Genomic DNA, 23,020 nt, shown 5'->3' with positions numbered 1-23,020 from the left:
GGTGCAAACCAGGCAGACACACATGCCATGTTGAAAAAAAAAACACTGCAAAAAATGAGAAAACAGACAAAAAGGACACATACAGAGTGCTCCGTATGTATGCCTCATTGCCTAGTTTTTTGTTTTTCGTGCTGTTTCTTTTCAATATGTTGCGACATATTGAAAAGCCACCAACACGCCCAAGCCCAACACGACCAACACGCCCAAGCAACCACTTTAGCTACATGTCATATGCTATGTAGGGCACTGCCATATGTATTTATTGAATGCATTTCCTTATTTGGATATGTGCATTTATCATGCACGCGGTGAAGATACCATAGATACCATACTTTGGATATGTGCATGAAAAACTTTAATATTGAGGTGTAAAATTATTATGTGTTGACTGACTCTGGTGTTTGGAGAGTGTGTTAACAATGTGTTAACACCAAGGTAACGAAAAACATTCCTTTTACGACATATCGAAATTGTGTCAGTACTTCTTCAAGGAGGCTCCTCCAACAACGAGGCATTCGTAGTATTTTTTTTATGACGCAGTGTCAAGAAACAGTGTTTTTCTGGGGTGGAACACCAGCTTGCCACACAGAGGGTTTCGGTTTGATTCTCGTTTACACCCCAAAAAAGTTACTTACCGTATTTTCTCGCATATAACCCGCACCAAAAATTGAAAAAAATCGCCTGAAAAGTGGGGGTGCGGGTTATCTGCGAATAATCCGGAAGCAGAGGTCGGCTTCACGGCAATGCATAGCCTGCCGTGCAGTCCGCATCCCCATCGGCATCGTCTGGTGCAAAGCCAATAAAAGCCAACATAGGCCATAGACAGATCCCGTCCGTAGCGTGTTTATTCACTTTTTGCGTGCTTTGTTTGATTTGGTCAACAGCGTCACAACAGCGATTTGACAGCGTCTGTCTCAGAGTCAGGTGTGGCCAGTTTGCACCGTTGGTCAGCTTTGTCTGGTGAGGCACCATGAGTGGGTCTCGGCGACAATCTTTCACCGCGAAAGAAAAACTCGCGATTATAGCTGCTGCGGAAGAAATCGGCAACAGAGCTGCTGCGAGGAGGCACGATGTCGACGAGTCCTGCATTCGCGACTGGCGAAAAAAAAAGGCCTCTCTCGAAAGTGCACACAAGCAGAAGCGAGCATTTCGCGGCCCGAAGACTGGTGCGTACCCCCTTCTTGAGACGCAGCTTGTCAAATTTATTGAGGAGCGGAGGAGTCGCGGCCACGCTGTGTCAACGGAGATGGCGCAGATGGAAGCGCTGAGGTTGGCCCGCGAGATGAACATCTCACGCGAGTTTCGTGCGAGCCGTGGATGGCTCCAGCGATTCATGGCCAGGCACGGATTTTCGATGCGGCGGCGAACGACTATGTGCCAGCGGCTTCCCAACGCCTACGAGGATAAGCTGTTGAGCTATCAACGTTACGTCATCGGGCTGCGGAAGGAGCACAACTACTTGCTCTCCCAGGTGGGAAATGCCGATCAAACGCCCGTGTACTTCGAGATGCCCATGGACACCACTCTGCAGAAAAAGGGCTCGAAATCTGTAAGCGTACTGACGGGCGGAAACACCAAACTACGCTGCACAGTAATGTTGTGCGCTTTGGCGGACGGTACCAAACTGCGCCCGTATGTAATCTTCAAGCGCAAAACGCTACCCAGCACTCCACTGCCACCAGGGATTGTTGTGCGAACCGAAGATAACGCGTGGATGAATGGTGACCTCGTCTGTGACTGGCTTCGCACGATCTGGGAGAAGAGGCCGGGCGCCATGTTGGCACGGCGGTCGGTGCTGGTGTTGGACTCGTTTCGAGGCCACTGCACTGACGCAGTGAAAGCGCGCCTCGCTGACCACCGCACCGACCTCGTGATCATACCCGGTGGCATGACTTCCATGCTACAGCCACTGGACGTGTGCCTCAATAAGCCGTTCAAGGCGCACGTGAAGCGGCTGTATGCCGAGTGGATGGCCGACGGCCTTTACGCCCTCACACCGACGGGGCGCGTGCGGAGGCCAGACATTGCGCTGCTGTGCCAGTGGATCGTGGATGCGTGGGGGGCGATTCCGGCCGACATGGTGCGCAAGAGTTTCAAAAAGTGCGCCATCAGCAATTGCTTGGATGGCACCGAAGATGATTGCGTCTTCGAGAGCGGCGACGAAGCCTCGGATGGCAGCAGCGACAGCGGCGAGTCGGGCGATGATTGAAGGAACGGGAATCGGCGCCGTCAACGTTGCGGCGATCGCTTCGAAATAAAGTTCTTTTGTAAACGAGATTGTGACTGTGACTTCCCAAAACAGTTTTTTTTAAGCTAAGCATGCGGGTTATACGCGAGGATTTTTTTTCTTTTTTCGGGGAGTTCAAAGTTAGGGGAGCGGGTTATATGCGAGGGCGGGTTATATGCGAGAAAATACGGTACTTCATTTCTATCTCTCCAAATTTTCAGTCATGGAAAAGATGATTTTTCCCTCACAACCAACAATATCATCAGCATTTAAAATTTCCACATAACGAGCTTTTTAAATCTATCATGTTAAAATTTAGCAGAAACTTGGTCCAATCGATTCACTAGGTTTGCTGTCCTTGAAAAAGAGAAAGGTGGTATAAAGGACGGTCAGGAAATGTTCTGGCTGTGGTTTTCAGGAGGCATAATCAAACAATTAAGAAAGCAAATGCTTGGTAATATATCAGTGCTTTTTATGGAAGTCAAGAATTTATAATCAACATGTTTCATTATGTTCTGTAGCTTTGTAGGTTGCAAAATATGCCTGCAAACATTGATAAAGTTATAACTTATGAAAAAGTGTATTTATAGCAGTTCAATGTATTTCCCTTGTCATAGTCACAAAACCATAATACAGTCGAACTCTGCTTCAACGAAATTTCCGCTACAACGAAAAATTCACGGTTGCCTTTCAGCATTCCTTAGGAGTCAATGCATAAATATTGTGGTCACAATGAACACTTTTTCTTCTGCCGTCTCGCTTCAACGAAATTTCACAGTGTAATTTCAGGCTCAGATATTTATTGCTATACTACAGTAAACACAGTCTTTAACATTTTGATGCATTTTCAGAATTTTGAAGTACGTCCATGAAGTCTAAAACACGTGTTGGCACCACCAGAAATCGCCGCTGTTCAGCAAGCATGGGCGCCACCATCACTCGATAGCAATGGCAATGAGATTGCCCTGCTTTTGCCACTGGCTTGCTTTTGAGCCGCAGAGGATCCGAAGCCGAAGCTCAGTCGCTCAGCTCTTGGTTTTATTTTACACAGCTGTACGGAACAGCTGTACGGCCTTTTTCGATGCCAATGCGTATCATTTCGTTCGTGCTTGGCCATGGTGGTAACTAATCAGAGAAGCTGTTTGTCTTCATTATCAACAAAATCAGCAAGCCGCGAGTGGTGGATGATAAGAATGGCATGAATAAGGCAAAAGTCAGCGCTTCACGATGCCCTACCTCCATCTCGGTGTTGACAAATACACTTTGACGGCAGAAAGCTGCTGGTGTTAACGTGTTAATGCAGCTGTTAGGTTAATTCACAAGAGAGGTTGTAAGCTTTGTTTTAGCGTGCTTTCCACCATGTGCTTGCTATGCATGGGTAAGAATCGCGTTGTGACGCTGCTGGGAAAGAATAGGAAACAGCGGACATTTTTTGAATTTTGAGATTAAACGTTCCTTTGCTATGCCACCTCAGATAATGTATACTTTTTCGACTTCGCTACAACGAAATTTTCGCTACAACGAAATTTTTTCCTCGTCCCGTCAGTTTCGTTATAGTGGGCTTCTACTGTATTCACATATTATAACAGTAAGTCACTGTACCTAAGCTTACTTGAAATGAATCTTTGATATAGCATGACATAGCAAAAAAACATTGCTGTTTCTCGTACAGTAGATAGTTGCAGCAATATAATTAAACTATAGGCAGACAGCACAAGAAGATGATCAATTGCAATATTTGCATTATGTTGCAGCATGTTTTTTGTCTGATAATGGCTCCTATATCAGCTACAGTATACACTCAGTAAATATAATTCTGTTAAATGGAATAACTGTCTCTGATGTGATTGGTTTTGTACTTGAATGCCACCACATCCTCATTCATCTTTCAGCAGTGGCTACACCACTGCTGAGAGTTTTAGATTTGGCAGAAAATGCAGTGCTCTGTTTGGTTTGGGAAAGTTAAGTTTAACACAAACAATATGACTACTTCTGCAGCATAACATGCAGCTAGAAAGAAGTTTAATGAAAACAAGCAGATAATGAAGCCAAAAAATGTACTTTAAAAGACATTAATTCTACTGTTTGGAGTGTTTGTAGTAGAGCTGTGCAAATAGCTAAATATTGGGTGTGAATCGAGTTCGAATGTTGAACTGTGAATGCAAATCAAATCGAACATTTTTGAATATTTGTTCAATACTTCTAGAATATTTTTCAAAATGTTCAAAACAATATTGCAAAAAAAAAAACTTGGAGAAGATTCCTAAGCATGTTCTTATAAGATAACACCAAGAAAGTGTTCTTTTGACTAGGTTGATTTTGGCTAGTTCTCTTATCAAAAAGGAGGCGATGCAGAGGCCAAATTGTATTTATGTACATGAATTGGTGTAATCAAATCGTTTCCCAAGTTTCAGGTCTTGAGCAGCATTATTTGAGCCCACTCCTGTGCCACATCTCCATGTTGAAAACAGCGTTTTCGCGAGTCTATACGTATGTGACCATAGGTAGCTTTGCCGCAATACGAGTGCGATGAGGCGAAGCATATTAAAGAATTGGCAGCGCATCTGCGTGTTTTGCTGGCAAATGTCGCAACATTTGCCAGCGAATAATACTTTTATTTGAGAAAGAATAAAATAAAGAGAGAATAAAACATTTATTTGACGTTCTGCACAAGAAAATCAGCGAATAGGTGCTGTGCTAGATATTGACACCATCTGTCACTGATTTGAAAAAACGAAGTTTTTCTAGAACACAAAGGCACAAGTGGGTGGCAGCACCATGTAGTTTTACTGAAACTTGGGAAACACCCGCTTTTTCTTTCATAGTGTCGCATTGCCAGCACCACGTAAAAAGCACTGCAGTTTTTAGAATTACGTATCGAATTCAATGCATTTTAGAAATGAAGTAACACACTACTTAACACTGATGTATTGATGTTGCGCCCAAGCATGCATACTATTAGTTAGACACCAAAATTTGGTCCGTCTGTACATTTGTCTGTTTGTTGGCAGTAACGATCTCCCTAACGGCACCAAACGATACCTCAAACGGCCAACCCCATCCGCAGCGCCCACCAGTATTTCTGAACTTTCAGCATTCTTACTTGTGCGATTGTCAGTTAAAAACCAATTCTGAAGCACCATAACAACACCTTGATGTTTTGTATGTGTGCCTTTTTACTAGAGAAAGCACACACAAGTAATTCTAAGGACCGTAGCGTTTATCACACTGCACTGACGGTGCAGCGCGATGCACAAAAAGGCAAGTGTTTCCAACGCTTTGCTAAGATGACACAGTGGTGGCACCTGCACATCGCTTTGCATTCTACACCTTATCGCCACTAATATAGGCGCGCATCTTTCTCCACGGGCGCACACGCCTTCCTTGGTTTTCAAAGATAACTGCCAGATGGCGCTTGTGTCCTACATGCTTCGATGTGCTCGTTCGCTGTCGCTGCACGAATCAAGACTCTCTAAAGCAGCGCTTCGAGATTACAATTCACCAATTTTCTCGTGCAGAACATCAAATAAACGTTTTGTTCCCTCTCTCCACACGCAAGACTATTGTCTTTGGATGACTTGTGCAGTAAAACATGCAGATACAGGGCCAATTTTTTTTATTGACAATGTTCACTAGTATGAACGCAGCCAGGAGGTAAAGATGCGCGGTCGTTCAGGGAGGGATTAAACTTTCGCTCTGGTGGCTGCATCGATTGACAGACAGACAACCATTAGACAGACACACAGACATACCAAAATTTCCATAAAAAACTATCGTCTTTAAAATTTGAAGGACCCATTGCCAATTGGACATGGACTGCAGAGTTGTGCTTAATATGACTCGCAACATGGGAGTGCATGGCCTCGACTAGCCCTTATTTACATTACTAAACGCTTTTCCCTCACTTGGGTATGATCCCAAATAAGGAAGTATCATTTGGTTGTTGAAATGAAAGAAACCACCACGTCTACGCAGAATGCATAGCACAGTCACTGCAAAAGCTACAAGCTACAAACCTTTCTAGAGCCTTTTGTAAACACTCTTTGGGTAACTGCTACGAGCACGCATGCGTGGTACTCACTATGCCATAAATCATCACAATTTTTGTGCAGTAGAGAAGTATTCAGTATGCTGTTCTTGATCGTTTCATGCAAAAGCATGGTACCTGCCACACACCATCAAGAAGTTTTGTGGAGTTTTTTGGTGCTGTGCCAGACGACGATGAAGAAGTATACCTGAGCCTTTCGTAATGGGTTGAAGCATTTGACGATTGACTCGTCACGCTATTCGCATTGTGTGATGCCTGGTTGTTCCTTTGCTGTTCTAAAGTCGTTTATTGCTCATATTACCACGATTCCTTTCCCGACATGAAGCAGCCTGCCTAGGGTCCGTTTATAATGGAGCTTCAAGCACCGGCGTTACTCAGAGGTAGAATACTTAACTGGCGCGCAAAGGGCCTGGTTTCGAACCCCAATCTGTGCGTAGTGTTTTTTATTTATTTAGTTTTTCTTTATTTCCCAAGATAGAAGTCACGGACAATGGCAGTGGTTGCGGCGAACAACTACGGCGCCAAAACTTGTAGTGATGATCTCGTAGCAGCTTTTGTTGCATAACAAGTTGAAGTCATGCGCAACATTTCAACTCGTGAAGCCACCAGTTCTTGTGTTGCACGTCACATTGAGCGTGACTGTATTTGTCTTCTGGAAGTTCGAATAGTTCGAATAATAATATTTTGGTGTGCATACAATGGAATAGCAAACACCATTACAAAAAAATTTGACAGTTTTAATTTTCACACATCCCTAGTTTGTAGTAATCGTGATGTAGATGTGAAAAACTAAAGAGAATCAGAAGGCAACTTGGAGAAAACCTGCATTCTTCAAATTATGTGCCCGATGGCTTCACCACTCGGGCTACGGCGGAGGTCATCCCCTCGTCAACTTTATTGTGTGTTTATGTGCATACAAGCCTGGCAACGTTTATGAACGCATAAAATAGTACAACTAATCCCCTCTATATTTTCCTTGACTTCATTATGTGCTGATTTTCAACCAAGGCTGTATGTCGCACAAAAGAAACGATCCCTCAAAATTCCCTTCCTAATTGACAGCTATAAAATCTTTTTCATTAAATATTGCCAACACTATTTAAAAAAAGTTTAAATAGGCCACATGCTAAGAAAAATGTTGGCTAGAAGCTTTTTGCACAGCTTCCAGTAGTATAAAGCACCAGAGGTTAAACAGTCATGCCAGAGATGAGCAAAGGATGTCTACTTTTTTTTTTAATACAATAAATGAAGGAGAGCTTGTGAATGTCAGCTTGTGAACACAGCCGCTGCTGAGCATATGAGCCTGCTGGAAAATTGCAGAAAGATTTAATAAAAGGCTACGACAACATGCGAAGTTCATCTGCTTACTTCAGGGAGAGTGAGAAGTCGTGCTTGGAACTTTCGCTGTTGCGGACGAGGTAGCTTCCTTCGTTCAGAACCCTGAGCAAGTTCTCGGCGTCAAGGCGACTGATCGAGCCATGGTACCACCTTAATGGAAAAAAGAATAAAGTAATTGAAAGGTATTTGATAACAAGCCGTGCTCAAATTGCGGCATAGTACATCACTCCCTGATGCCTGCGCTTCCCGTAGTGTAAACCTATAAAACTTGCATGGAAACACAACGGCCTTGCCCAGCTCACCAAACCCATAGGAAAATGTGTTTAGATACTACAGCTGCTGAAAAAAGTTTGTGTCGTTTTTGTTGTGTTAAAGACATCAGACCAAGAAAGATCTATTCAGCCATGCTAATGTTTGAAGTAGCTTTGTTAAGCCATCACTTTGCCATTTCTTCTGTTTAAGGCACATGAAATATCCATATATGAGAGACTTGCAGATCAAATCAGATGGCAAACAGTCATTGTGACTGCCATGGCAATGGCAATAGTGAGATAAATACCGAAACCTCAATATAACAAGCCCAAATATAATGAATATTTAGTTATAATGAAGTAACTGAAAATGTTTTGTCATAAGCATAGTGTGGATATATGTTATTAATGAATCTTGGACATAACGAAGTGTTTTTGTGGCAAACATAACTTTGTTTTAACAAAGTTTGAGTATAATACAGCCTTACAGGAAAAGCAGCTACCTTCATTGAATTTTAAAAAAACTTCCTTTTGCATTTTGTTTTTGAAGCATTTTGAGGCATCAGTCACTTGCATACTTAAAATAACCACATGCAATAGAAATGATTTCGTACACTAAATGAGTAGCTAAATAATATAATACCTACAAGAGGGTACTGAAAAGTAGCCAGAATCGTACTCATGCGCATTGTGTACTTGTAAAATTAGACTGCACCATTTGGGAACTCTGGGAGGGCCTCTTATGGGTCACTAAGTAAACTGCAACAACCAACAGCTTCACATTGGTTTCCATGGCATTTCTCTTTGTGTGCCCTAGTGCACTTGTGATATAAAGTAAAGTACAGGCTCGAACGAGTGAAAGAACCATGGAGAAATGAGTGGTCATAGCTCCAGGCATCAGCCTCATATTGCGTCAGCATTTTTTATTGTGACACAAAGCAAGGAAGCATCGTCGTCCCTGATAAGCGATAAGTTGACACTCTGTGCACACGGTTCTTTTGCTAGAAGCACAGTTGAGACCCCTGCAATATGATAGCACACTAGTGCAGTCACGTGGATCTTTTCATATTTTGTGCGCTTTCTTTAAATGGTTGGAGCATGTATATTGCCAGAAAACATTGCACCAGTTCTTTTGGAATGTCCTTTACAACGTAAAACTTGGCCCTAAACTCGGCCCTAATGTGAATATTGAAAATTCTGCATAATTGGTCATCGTCAGCTCACTAATTAGGTGCAATATAAAAAACTTGTGAGGACGCTTCAGCTTCGTCTTCAAGACTAGAATGTGATAGCGCAATTTGGCCTCATGGGCATCAGCTTTTCAACTGCTAGCCTGGCTTCCATTCTTGGTGCATACCTCAACCGTGCCGTCAGGAAACGGGTGACTGTGTACATAATGTTGGCTGTTTCAAACTATGCTAGGATGTTAGAATGTTTACTGCAAGTACAGTTGTTAAGAGCCCACCACACCTTAATTATTCATTTTGGGAATCAGGAATGGGCTCACTATGCATCTGTAAGGACGCACAGACATGCACAGCAGTTCTATTTGTTGATGCTTCTGCTGCTCATGATGATTAAATATGCCTGAGTGCTTCGAAATGGGTGGGCCTCTAAAACACCCACTCTTTGCACAATCAGATGTTTCGATGCCTGCCTCAATTCTACGCTTCTGCCATGGAGTATTACATGCATTAACAAGACTCCACGCACTACATGATATTCATACATAGCTTTTTTTGAAGCAGTTAAAAAAAATAGCATGGTTCAGTGGTAAAACACGTGCTTGCCACGCAGATGACCTGGGTTCAAATCAGACTTGGACCTGGCAATTTTTGTTATTTAATTAGCCTTTCTTGATTTCTTGGTCACGGTCAAGATGATTTTTGATTTCGAACCAACAACCACAGCAAGACGCCAATGCGAGTATTTCTGCAAAACAACCTCTTCAACGTTATCATGTTAAATTAATCTTACAAGCAACGTTTGATATTTTTGGTTTCATTCAGTTGCGATTAACCATTTGATTTAAGTGTGTCATTTTGGTTATGTGAAAAATTACCGCAGATCCATGAAGTGAATGCTGATGATGGAGTGAAGCTCCTTGGAAGCCAATGTACGTCACTTTATTTTACTAAGCATAGCACCATTGATAGATGCACTAGCACTGCACAGCCTAAGTACGAGCAATGCAGTATGCTGTACACGGCTTGTATACGTGGTCTGAGTACGAGCGGCTCATTGCTGGTTCAACACATGTGTGCGGTCGGTATGCACAGTGCATGCACTCTATGAATAGTTCTGCAGACGACGCCATGACTTTCATTGATACGCTTGCTGAGAGAGGGTGCTGCAGCGGCACTGCAGCTGTTCCGATGACCGACAGGTACCTATGATGACAACGGTGAAAACGGACATCGTGCGAGCCTACGGAGTTTCACTCCTAAAAACTAGGTGCGAGTCTGTGTGAGTGTGCGTGAGTGTGCGTGAGTGTGTGCATGCCTGTGTGCATGTGTCCGTGTTGTGGGGTCCGTGCAAGGAGAAAAGAAGCTTAATTAGGCAAGCAGGCACTCACCCTTGCTTTTCAAGAGCGACACTGGTGTCTACTTTTTCGCCGACGACGCTCAAAGCGGCGCAACCAAAGTTAAGTGTGAGGTTGTGCCGAGACCGCTTGGGCGAGTTCGATGCATTCAGGTTCAAGTTCAGGTTGAGCATGGGTCGCGCTGGAGCTGTGAAGAGGGAGCACAATCAGAAATTTCAGAAAGCTGGGCATGAAGACATCCTGAATGGCCACATCTTTTACAATACTTTTTATGTAACATACAATCTAATGTGATGTACTCCACAAAGTTCAATGGCAATAAGTACTATCAGATTTGTAGCGTCCACTCGGTCTATTCACCTTATATGTTAATACAATAGTATAGAGACAACACAATTGGGATGTGTGACGATGAACTATTGTGATGCATCATCTTCTTAAGAAACAAATCCATTTTTGGTTTTTTGGGAATACTGCGTCACAAAAATATTTTGTTTTCTAGCCTTTACTTTTGGCCATGATATAAAAATGCTATGATTGGTGTTAGTACAAGGCAATTTACAGCACTCAGTTGAATATTGAAAACAGTATTTTAATAAACCGTAAACTAGTTTAGATTGGTGCCCCTGTTAACCCTTTCTCGTCCAACGTACACGTATTTCGGTGAGTTTCTTTTTGTTGCCAACTTCTAGTAAACATAGCTATCACCTAAAATATTACAGTCTACATGGCCTATTCTAGATGCTGGCTGGAATTTCTTCTTGTACATAAAATTTTGCAGTTACTGTCAATGGCAAAACAATAAACATTTGTTGAACTAACATTTCAAGAAGGAGACTTGAAATCGTGCAAGCCACAGCTGCCCTGCAGCTGCCCAGACAGAAAGTATGCAGCATTTTCTGCACTCATAACAGCCAAACAGAAAGTTTATATATACATGAGTCCCAAAGTCTGCCCTTTTTGTGAGAACAAGCCGACATGCCTAAATCATTAGTATAAAGCAAAGCAATGTGCACTGAGAGCACAGGGCTCGACCTTTGTCATTGACATGAACCGCACGACGAATGTCCATAAAACTAGTCAATAAATAGACGAAGAGAAACCTGTGCTACATGGTTTCGGTCGTGGGAGAATGACCAGCACAAAAGAATTCGAGCCTGTTCCTATAGGCGTGGACTTCAGACTGGGATAAAAATCGGGATGGCCACTCAATTCACAGTCTAGCTCATGAGTGGGACGATTTCTTTAGCCAGGGAGGCAATCAGTGATGAAGAATCAGTAAAGCAGTAATGAGTGAGAAAATTATCAATGAAGAGGAAAGCAGTGATAAAATCCTAAGATAAAGAAGAGGATGAAGATTATGTGTGCCAACTGAGTTATTGTGTTGCACACACAAGGTGCAGCTAGTTTTATGGTAATGCGAACTGGCAGAATAAAATCTTGAACAACTTCACTGTTAAAAATCATGTTGCTAATAGCTAGATTCATGAGAACTGACCGAGAATGGTACCAAGGAAAGTATAGGTGATGTCATCAAAAGTAATTGTAAAATGTACAAATGTGAAGAAAGAAAAGTAGCTGGTTAACTGTCACTGCCATGGGCTGAAATAAATGTGAGGCAGCAAGTGACTGACCACTGGGTCTGGCAGCTGGACCTGCAGCAGGTGACTCCATCGCGATGGACGTGTTGGATGAGGATGAGGAGGAGGAGGCCATCATGGCCACCGAAGGAGAGGAGGAACTAGGGCCGCCACCACTGCAGCTCGAAGCTGTTGGCGCAGGGCTGGCGCGACAGGGATCTAAGGCTTGCAGAGCTGTGCCCTCGGGGGACGGAGGGGGCAGCCGGACGGCTGAGAGGGGCACAGTTGGAGTGTGCTGCGTGGGCGACTGCACAGCCGGCCGGGACCTACAGTGTCCGTGAGAAAGAATAATCAAACTCTGGGGCTTTACGTGGGGCAATGAGATGTGCCACAGAGAAGGACTCCCCACTAACTTGGACTTCTAGGGCTCCTCAGTGTGCACATAAATCTTACAAGCACACAAACACGCTTTCATTCCACCTTCATCATGACACAGCTGTCGTGGTAAGGATTAAACCTACAATGTTAGATTCAATATACATATAGTGAAATAATATGGCAGGTTATGTACGATAGCAAAGCCAAGAATTCTTTTTGGAGGGAGCATGCCCTTTCCCAAGAAGTTGGTGCTAGGCCAGCGGCTGTTGTGAGATATCAATTCTATGCTAAATATTTCATAGAAATTTTTTAAAGTGGCATGCGCTGGGTGTGCCATGTACCTAGCTTAGGTATATTTTCAGTTATGGAAACAAAGGGAAGTGATGTAAATTTATGATTCAGGGCAAAGCTCTCACCCTCTGAAATAATTTGACTACTTGAAAGTGCTCTGAAATGCTTTTTAAATGTTTTTTTTTTTTGTGCCAAACGACAGGGTTTATTTTAGAGAGACAGATTAAAATAAGAGTTCTTACAATGAATTAAAAACATGCAAAATATACAGGGTGATTAGGACTCTGTGAGTACATGTATAAATTTCTGCATCATAGATTGAGCATTCAATACACAAGAGTTAATCAGTTCTGAATTAATGACTGTGCATACTGAAAAATGAACTTTCAATTATTGGCCGCAAGGGCATCCACTAGAGAGGCCAGCGCTGCGATCGTTTTGATGTCACAGAGAGGATGGGTAGTTGTGGAATACGACAGCTTTGCTTTCGCGACACCACTTGCATCGTCCCCCATGGCTGCACCGGTTCTTAGTAGAATTTCACGATGGAAATTAGACACTAGAGTGCCACTGGGAGACCAATTCATATTTTGCTTGTCCGTATTATCAGGTCTTACCGATTCTCTAAGCACTGAGCTTCAAAACAAAGAGAAGCACGCACGGTGTCCACCGCAAAGGCGCAGGCAATGTGATGTTCTAGCAGACAAAGTCAACCCCGCATCCTATGAATGACGTCATAACGTAGGTAGCGACACGGTATGTCCTCGAGGCCAACACACGTATCCTTTATTCTAAATAATAACTTGTGCAGTTTTTATCCTTCTAGACTGTTTGTATCAGGTTTTGATATTTGGGCTGTGCTGAGAAAAAAATAATATCGTTTCTCTGTAAACCTCTCAATCAATACTCAAGGACTGTGCACAGCATTTATAGATACACATCTCCTCAACAAGTTGAAAGTTTCACAGCAATATTTTCACAAGAATTTCCTGGTACTCTTTGACAGAATTCAAGGAGCTCATGTACCTATTGAAGGACTCTAGCAAGTTCATGAGCAGTGCACTGAAATAGAAAGCACTGTTGTGCTATTAACAGTATTATTATACGAGAGGCAACTGCACTGCTTGACTTACTTTTTACGAACTTCATGCTGTGCTGCGAAAGGTCTTTCTTGTTTTCAGTTGCAAAGGACAGACAATTGATGACACTGAGTTTGGTGTAGTGCCTATGCAAGTCATCTTGACACAAAGGACCGTGTAAATTCAAGATGTATTAACATCCTCATTACATCTACTTGTCAATGCTCTTGTGTCTGTCGCTCTCATCACTTTATACCTTTGAAGACCCTGCTAAAACAATGAACAAACTGTCTCATACCAAAATTGTAATTGAGCATGTTTTTGTTTCTTTAGACTCAAGACCCATTAATATAATTGGGGAAAACCCTGCAGTGCTTTGTGTCAACTTTTTAGTGTTATTGTTAACTGTTACAACCATCAAGGTCTTTTGTCACTTGGTGCTCCCGTGTGTCTGATTTACGCCTGCTTCTTTGCCCTTGCCTTCCTTTTGTGCCATTGAATGTAATGGCTTAAAATACAGTTAGCCTGTTTTCTAGCCTGCCTTCAGTGATGTTGGTAGTGAAATATGAGCAACGAGGCACAGCTATTGGAGATGCACGGGTGTCAACTCACATCAGGCTCATAAAATGAGATGTCATTACATGTTTCAGAGGAAGATTACTCTACAAATCTTGCTGAAAGTGCTAACCAAGCAGAATGACAAAATAACAGTTTAACAATTATTGAGTGGGCTTTATACAAAAATTAAAGCGGAATGCTACAAATAAACTTGTGGAAACAAACCAAATCATGAAGCATACATAACACATTCAGCAGTTCAGTAGGCCGCTTTGGTTTGTTACCTATGGTCGGGGACTTGCGGAGGCGAGTCACCATTGCTGCGCTTGATCCTTGGCAAGTCCCAGGGCCGGTCGTAGTCACTCTCTGGTCTCGTGTCCGAGCTGGGGCTTTGATTGTGTTGAAGCAGTGGCCTTACAGCAGGATGCCGTTTGCTGTTGTCCGAGAGCCGCCGCTCAGCATTGTCAGTTTCAGTCGAAGCAGAAGAGACCCCCTGAAATTAGAGGAATTTGAAAAGTCAAAGTGAATCTGCATCTTTGCCTATGAAGCATTTACTATTCTCTCTAGACAGGCTAGATGAGAACACTCTTTTTTTTATTACTGAATAAGTGTAACGAGTAGGAAATTTAATGAGGCAATAACTACAATATATGAGTTACAGTTAGTGCAGGCAGTGTAGCGTGGACCTTGAGTTTGATACTTTCTCAATGAAAAGGGAGCCAGTCTCGGAGTGCACAAGCACCTCAGAATGCCTGAGCGGCTGCTGTTCACAATTTTTTCGACCTGTTAGGTTGCAACGTATGCAGATTCGTGGCGGTGACATCATAGGTGTTGTCAGGAGTAGTGACTGTAGAGTTTTGGCGGGTTTCCCTGAATTATTGTTTGGGAAAGTTTGTCAAGGAAGCAAACCACCACTGTGAATTCTCAAGATGGTCAGGCAGGCATCGCGGTCCAGGCCATGTGACTGCAGTGAGAGAAAAGCAGAAGTGGTGTCTGAAGTGGAATATTAGGTTTTGTATATCAGCAGTAATGGTCGGCACCGGTTGTTCCACTGAAGATGAGTATCACTCGAATTCCTGTTCTTTTTGCTGAGAACGAAAAATGGAGGAACGTGCACTCTTTGTATGATTGTTTCTCAACTGAGCTGGAGTGCGCTGCTGGGAGATGGGACTGGAAGAGTTCGCTAGGTGCACCCTGGGCGAACGGTCATGGTGAATAAGCGCTGCCTTCAACCAGACTCTGGCTCTTCCTTCACATTGCCAGTGTGCACTTGAGTTGTCGAGGGGCTGTTGACGTTACATCATGCCTGATTTGACTAGAGGTGAGCAATGGATTGATGCCCTAAGCAGCTTATAGGTATCCAAAAGATTTATCTACTGGAATCATTAATGCAGGCGTTTTGATTGGCTAATGGCAGCCAAGAGCTGATAATCTAGCAGCAAAAGCTGTTACCAGATCACAGCATGGTTCACATGTGGCGGCGTAGTTTCTACCAACGCCCCTATATCCACTATTAAACGAAATAAGAAAAATAAAAAACACCAAGGACACAGTGGGATTTCAGCCCGGGTCCCCTGAGTTCCAGCTCAGTATTCGACCACTGAGCCCCGTCGGTGCTTAGGACTTGTTGGCAAGCTGGCCTTAGTCAGGCTTGATGTCGGGAAAGCAATTGCGTTAATATGAGTAAGAAAGCGTTTTAGAACATCAAAAAAACAACCAGGCATCACACATTGTGAATAGCGTAAGGAGTGGGTCATCCATTACTCCAACCCATTACAACAGCTTTTTCTTGACCGCTTATAAACTGTGGCACATACCCACTTCAGGCATTGTTCTTCAGGCATAATATTAAGGTTTAGTAAATACCTCACTTCTCTGAAGAATGACGAAGGATGGCATAGTGATTGTCGGCCAACTACACAAAAATTATGACTCGCATTATGCAGGACTAAGATAAAGTTATTTTTCTTCCTTTCTTATATATGGCGAAGTGGGTACCCAGCAAGAGTACTTGTAGCAGTTACCCAAAACGTGATCAGAGAAGGCTGTGAAAGGCCACTCTTCCAGCTTTTGCAGAGACAGTGCTGCGTCTTCCACGAAAAGATGGTGTCTTATTTTTTTTTAAGAGTGGAGCACGTTAGGAGGTTGGGCTGCCATATGCTGTAGTATAGTGTCATCATAGCTTAGAGTAATGTTCCATGAATAGCACATTGAACACTTGCTCGTGCCCAGGAGAAATCTTCTTCCTCTTCTTCTTTGAGCACCTTGATGATAATCACTTATCATCATCACCAAAAAATAAAAACAATAACTTGTGCACTTGACGTAACACAGGCAGAACTATGTAGAAAAATAACAGCAAGAAATATAGAAGAGCAAGAAAGAGAAGGAAGCAGATAAAGAGAAAGAAAGAAATAAACAAAAAGAAATAAAGAAAAAAACTACAAAAAAGGCACAGGAGAAAAAGAAAGAAAAACAGGAGAGAATAATGAGAAAACCGAAAAAGAAACAAAGAAGGATGGCCAGCTTTACACTTCCTTCAGTATTATCGGCACCCTTACTGTGCAGATGCCTTAACTTTGCTTTTCACCGCAGGGAGCACTCATGACTTCTTCATGAACACAACTGCACTATAGTACTAACATGATATAAGCAATGTCGGGGCTATGACGCCTTTTCGACAGAAGCTTTATACATGCAGCGCATTAACTGTAGCTTTAATTGTTTTACGGGTTCAACTAATCTATCAGAGGCTGACTGAGCCGGTAATCTCAGCACTTTCTGCCACTGTCAATTTCTGAGATCAGTTCTGAACATCTCTGATCTCAAGTCTTACTCATTGCATGTCACTAATGTATGCCTGAAAAGAACTAAAGAACTCATTTATTGGCCTCTTCACCTTTAATAGGTTTTAGCACTAACTTGTACCCAACGATACAAGTGATTGAGGAAGGGTTTTATAGCTTGCATTCTTTTTTTCTGAAGCCCCTTGCAGTGAGTCTTTGAACAGGTTCACCTTCGTTGTCATATCACTAGCAACATAGTCTCAGTACCTACAACTACTGCCTAATTTTAGTAGCGTTAAGCTTTGCTGTGACGTTTCATTATTCTTCTTTTTTGTAAAGTATTTAAATTTGACTACCCTATATTGCTATCTTTCAATGTCAGTGTATGCATCACTTCTCTTATGTGCTATTCCAATTTGAATACCTTATATTTCTGGTCTTCAGTACCTGTGCATGCATCAGGTTTTTTTCCGGTTTCACTTGGCTGAAGATTAGTAATGATGTACTGACACACTCTAATGTCTCCTTGACAAACGTTAAGAACTAGGGCTGTGCAAATATTAAGAAATTCCTATTACTAATGAATCAAACAGCATTTTACTCAATTTGGTTGGTGAATTAAATTGTGCAATTGTGAAGTACCAAACAACTTATGAATACTTTTCACTTTTCAAGTAATCAGTGCCAATAAAAAAACCCAAAAGGAATTTAACATTGGAGAAGTGAGGGGCAAGTTTTTGCATAATCATTGAATTATAAAGATGCATGCAACTCGAGCTTTCACAGGACTATCAACTCCATATGTTTCCTCACATGTTCTCGTAAGTATGTTTACATGAATAACAACAGACACATAAATTGTGTTGGTACAAATTTTTTTTTGCCGACACAACACGCTTGTGGGATTAAGTCTCATGCTGTGACATATTGTATTCTTTTTTATTGGTTTCTTTATGTATCTAGCTGTATATGTGGTGTCTGCTTCAACAATGCATAATTTTTACGATTCAGTTTTATCTAGATATTCTTTACAAAGTGCCATTTTGAACACTGAAATCACTGCTACTCATTAACCTAATCACAAGGTATCTCAAAGGGCTGTATATAAGTTTACCTCAGTTTTCATAATGTCATTTTTTGCCAGTAGAAAGTCTTTGTTATGGTACTTATTTTAAACTTTATGAATCCTTGTTTGAATTGAAATGTCTAGGGCCATACTGTTGGCGTTCACTTTGGTATTTGTAAACTATTCAAATTGCATCTGACTTGTATATGTGATTTGGTGTCGTCACTACATGATTTGTATTCAATTCCATCGTAAATTTTTTTTTATTCACACACACCGATAAAGAATGCCTACCTTAAACGGCGCTCCATTGATCACTGTGGGCGGTGCGACTGCTACCAGTCTTCCCCGCTTTTCTTCAGGTTTTCGAGGACTGTCACAGGAAGAGTTGGACAGGCTGTCCACTGATGGTGATGCTCTGAATGACTGGAGGGCACAGTTGGAACCATTTTGAAGTGGTGCAGCCGTGGGTGCCATATGCTGCAGGGCAACACCCACCCATATATGCATGCCATAACAACTTCCACATTAATGTTCCTCTCTGAACCTCTATTATGAATTAATTGTGTGGTAAATAGAAAGCAACTTCAAAGCACAACGTACTAATGAACAGCGTACCAAGCTGTAACTCATAAAATTGGAGGTCCTGCCATTATCTTGCTTTCTTTTTTTATTCATGTGTGCCTACATTTCTTCTAACTTAAGTTGTTTCCTCTTAAAATCCGAGGCTGGACAACATATTCAGACTGGCAGAACATGTGACTGAACTGAACACACAGAATTTATTCAGGCTCAACGAGCATTTAGGTAGTTCATCAGACTGACTGACTGACTGACTGACTCCATTTCATCATTTTGGCGAGAATGGTGAAATGGTGACAAAGCTGGACAATAGTGACACAATGATGATGGTATAATGATGACAATAATATTGTAGGGACCACGTTGAGGGTAACAATCACAATGCTATTGTGATGCCGATGACAAACACAAGCATGGTGCAACAATATTGGGATGGTGCGACGATATTGGAATAGCTTCGTATGCTGTCAAATGTTACCGTGCAGCAGCACCACTGGTAATAAAGAGGTACTTGGTAATAAGGAGGTACATGCCCTATCTGTTTATTTCTTCCACATTTTTTTAAAAGAAACTTTAAAATCATGATTAGGTTGACTGTTAGCCCGAGTGATTCCTTAGTTATCCTTGTTTTCCATTCCATACAATACCCTTATCTCTGAATAGATTTTTCTAGTCAGCATACTGTCACATGTTTTTGCATTGTGCTGCCAGAATAACCTTTCTGCTTTATTCTTTATCACTCTGCATAATTGTTGCTATTGTTTAAATACATAAAATCTCCCGAGTTCAATTTTACGTCTCGGAAATGTTGAGGACAAATACGTAATATTCTGAGCATGCCTGGAGTATACAGCTGCACAAATTGTGGTTGCTACTTAGCATCCCAGCTAATTTGAGCTTTCATAACATATATGACAATTCACTGGTGAATGTGGGAAACAAAAGAAGATGGGAACAGTTGACGTAAACTGGTGTTCCAACTGATTCCACGACACACATATAAGACAAAAAGTATTACAAGCAATCTAAAATATGTTACGAAGAGGAGTTGATAAACATTGTTACACCAAATTCTTCAATTGTGTCATGAGCATCCCTACGAGTCGTTTTATGCTATTTTCTATAGGCACTGAATTTTCAGTCTTACTGTAACAGGTAACTTGACGATACTTGATGCTAATTGTCACAGCTACAAGGACAGCTACCGGTATCACGGTTCTATACTTATTCACTGTGGTAGCTTATATGAAACACCTTTTTATTTTATTTGATACACTTGGTTTTCACTTTTAGGCCATCATTTATGCACATATATTAGCTTACTGTTAGTGATAATGTATCAGATCTATAAGGGACAGCAGTGTGAATTGTGGCTGCACCTTGCAACGCTTTGTGCAGTACAATACAATACATGAGATAGTTTTCAGTTGAACATGCTATTTCCTAGAAGAAAATCTGTGAAAACATTGCACAATCCTGACTACAACGCTAAGGAATGGCTCACACCAGCAAACATGAAGAATATGAAAATTCATTGAAGTTGTATGTCTTGTATCCACATACAATTCTCAAAGTGCAGCTGAACCCCTTTGTAAGAGACACTGATGTAAGGGACAAATTGGTACAAGAGACACCAGTGTGCTTACATGAAAATAAGGGTTGATAGGAAAATGCATACATGGTAACCGGATCATGAGAGACAGCTCATATAAAGGACAAGAATTGCTCCCCAGTGCATGCCCCTTATAAGAGGTTGAACTGTATGCATGAGAAATTCTGAAAAATATTGCTACCATTGCTGTTGCTGCTGTCAACCTTTATAGTGATCAGGTGTTGTGTAAATGGTAATATGTTAATGAACAGGATGAAATCCTACATTAGTCTGTCTAAAAAAAAGAGTGCTCATTCACACAAGGAGAAGGAACACATCACACAAGGACAGGTGCCTACTGCCAACAAAGCTTTTATTGAGTGAACTCGATATAGCGAACACAGATATAACGAAATAAATGAAAAATAGTCTTATCATACAGTCTTTCGAATACATATATGTTTATAAAGAATTTTCTAATATAACTTAGTTATGGGGTTAGGAAGGTAGATAGTTGCAGTTGCATGTAATACTCATGACAAAAATGGATTGGGACATCATTAGGATTGCTGTAGGAGCCTGTATTCCCTGACAGAAAGGATGACCGATGGAGTGCTAATGAACATTAAGCCTTTACCCATCATTGTGAAGGTCTCGAAAATTTCTCGAATGCGATCATTTTTGTACTTGTGCACCACCTTGGTTTCATGGAGAAGAGGTGCGCACCCAAGTTTGGCACACCGAATTGTGAGATTACTGGCACTCTTGTTCCTCATGTGCAACAGCAACTATCTTCCTTTCTAAACACTTCCGTCTCCATTTTCCTAAACTATATACTGGTGCATGTTATTGGCAGTCAGAGCCCGTCCTCATGTAATGCTTTCCTTGTCCATGTGTAAATTAGCTCTGGCTCACAGCAGAGCTACTGTATTATGGTCCAGGTGTGCCCGGTGTCATAAATATACAATAATCATTATGAACTGGCATGAGCTCAAAAACTGACATGCAATCAAAGACTGGCATGTGCCAAAACATTCTATACAGTTGGTGAAAAGAAAATTTATGACCTCCACTTTTTTCTCTTAGTCAGTAGCTACTGACTCGCTAGTAGCAGCAATATAACACATATACTTATATGCTCGTGGATTACAACCAGAGGCAGTTTCGATTTCAAAGAATACTCAGGTGCCCCAGTACATAACTGGCATGCTCATTAACAAATACGCTATTTACCACGAACGCCATTGCTGGCGTGCTTCTGCCATATAGTCAGTGCTGCTGTTTTGTCTGCCGAGTTCAGCTCTGCGATTGGTTCTTTCCTCGATTGTCAAACTATCTTGCTTGTCTAATGCTGTTATGGATGAAAAAGCTAAGAGGAGTGTAAAAAACAGTCAGAAAAGCTCAATTCTCTTCGTGTATTTTGCCAGAGGCTGCGGTTATGTTCGTGTCATTGTCGTGGCTGCAATTTTGTTTGTGCGATGGTCATCTAACTGAGGCAATACCATGAAGCAGCCGCGAAATCGGGCACACAGAAACATTTTCGCTTCAATCATCTGTAAAGCAGCAGGTTGAGATGCGACAAAAGAAGTGGCGACAGTACATTGTAACATTGTGTATGTGTAGCGTGTAAGTGTGGAGATATACGCTTAACTGACTCGTGTTTAGATTAGATTGGGCAATGTAGCCTTCTACAGGCATTCTGATCCCACATACACACATCGGATCATCGAAGCAGCTACTTGTCCACTATGCAGTACGATCCCGAAAGTAGAGAGATTTCACTTGTGTTTAGGCTTCCTAACATTTGCAAATACATGACCAATGGAGCCGTTGATGGCTCTGCAGCTGCAGAGTGAGTAGCAACATCTTGTGGCATTTTCTCCAACTACAATATAACCAGAGACCTACAAGCACAACATTGCAGCTAGCAACTCACTAAGTGGCATTGTGTAAAACATCGGCAGTGAGATAATTATCAACTAACATTGCTCTCATTGTTTTCTTTTTTCGACAAGAACAGCAATGCGAATGACATAACAAAAAAAAAGTTATATATGGTAATGCCATATGTAATGTGTGAATGCATGAAAATGACATAACTAGTGCAAAAGGTGTGCAAACAAAAAGCCTAATGCAGTTTTTAATATACTAGTACTTTAAGTTTTCCTTTTTGTGTTTCTGAGTGAAAACACGAAAATGATAACTGCGCCACCTAACACATATATAAAAATCAAACACACACACAAACACTTGAGTGAAATTCTGGTTTTATGTGTGTGTCAGGTATCACAGTTAAGATGCACCAACCTTCACAGCAACAAATTCTTCTATCCTAAGTAGAGCTGTGCAAATAACAAAACTTTGGGTGCAAGGCGAAATCGAATATTTTTTTTTAATGTTGAATGTTTCTCGATTATACTTCGAAGCAATATTGCAGAAAAAGATGTTTGAGAGTATTCCTAAGCATATTCTTATAAGATGGCAACATGAGAGTGTTTCTTTTGGCTAGGTTGATGAAAAGCTGGTGGGTTAGTATTTCATAGTTATCAAGAATGAAGCAATGCAGAGACTGTATAGTACTGATGAACAAGATTTGGTCAAATCAAAGTGTTGCCTATAACACTTCCCACGTGCAAGGCCAAGATGGCATTTCCTAAGCCTCTCCTCCTCTTTCAACATCTGTGAAAGCCCAACTGATCTGGC

General features: G+C 41.7%; 1 protein-coding gene across 5 annotated transcripts in view; it reads right to left on the bottom strand.

Moving 5' to 3' along the window:
* LOC119166621 (SH2 domain-containing adapter heavyweight) overlaps positions 1-23,020 on the bottom strand; it is a 232,187-nt gene that overhangs the window by 6,376 nt on the left and 202,791 nt on the right. For all 5 annotated transcript variants that reach the window (XM_075891526.1, XM_075891521.1, XM_075891524.1 and 2 more), the window contains 5 exons: positions 18,439-18,624; positions 14,577-14,785; positions 12,041-12,312; positions 10,440-10,593; positions 7,644-7,763 (listed from right to left, as the gene is read on the bottom strand). In XM_075891526.1, coding sequence (XP_075747641.1) covers positions 7,644-7,763; positions 10,440-10,593; positions 12,041-12,312; positions 14,577-14,785; positions 18,439-18,624 — 941 coding nt within the window. The remainder of the gene's footprint in view (positions 1-7,643; positions 7,764-10,439; positions 10,594-12,040; positions 12,313-14,576; positions 14,786-18,438; positions 18,625-23,020) is intronic.

Source organism: Rhipicephalus microplus, chromosome 1 (genome assembly GCF_043290135.1).
Source record: "Rhipicephalus microplus isolate Deutch F79 chromosome 1, USDA_Rmic, whole genome shotgun sequence".
NCBI classification, from domain to species: Eukaryota; Metazoa; Arthropoda; class Arachnida; order Ixodida; family Ixodidae; genus Rhipicephalus; species Rhipicephalus microplus.
Note: the sequence above shows the minus strand (reverse complement) of the source record. Positions and strands in the feature narration are given on the sequence as shown.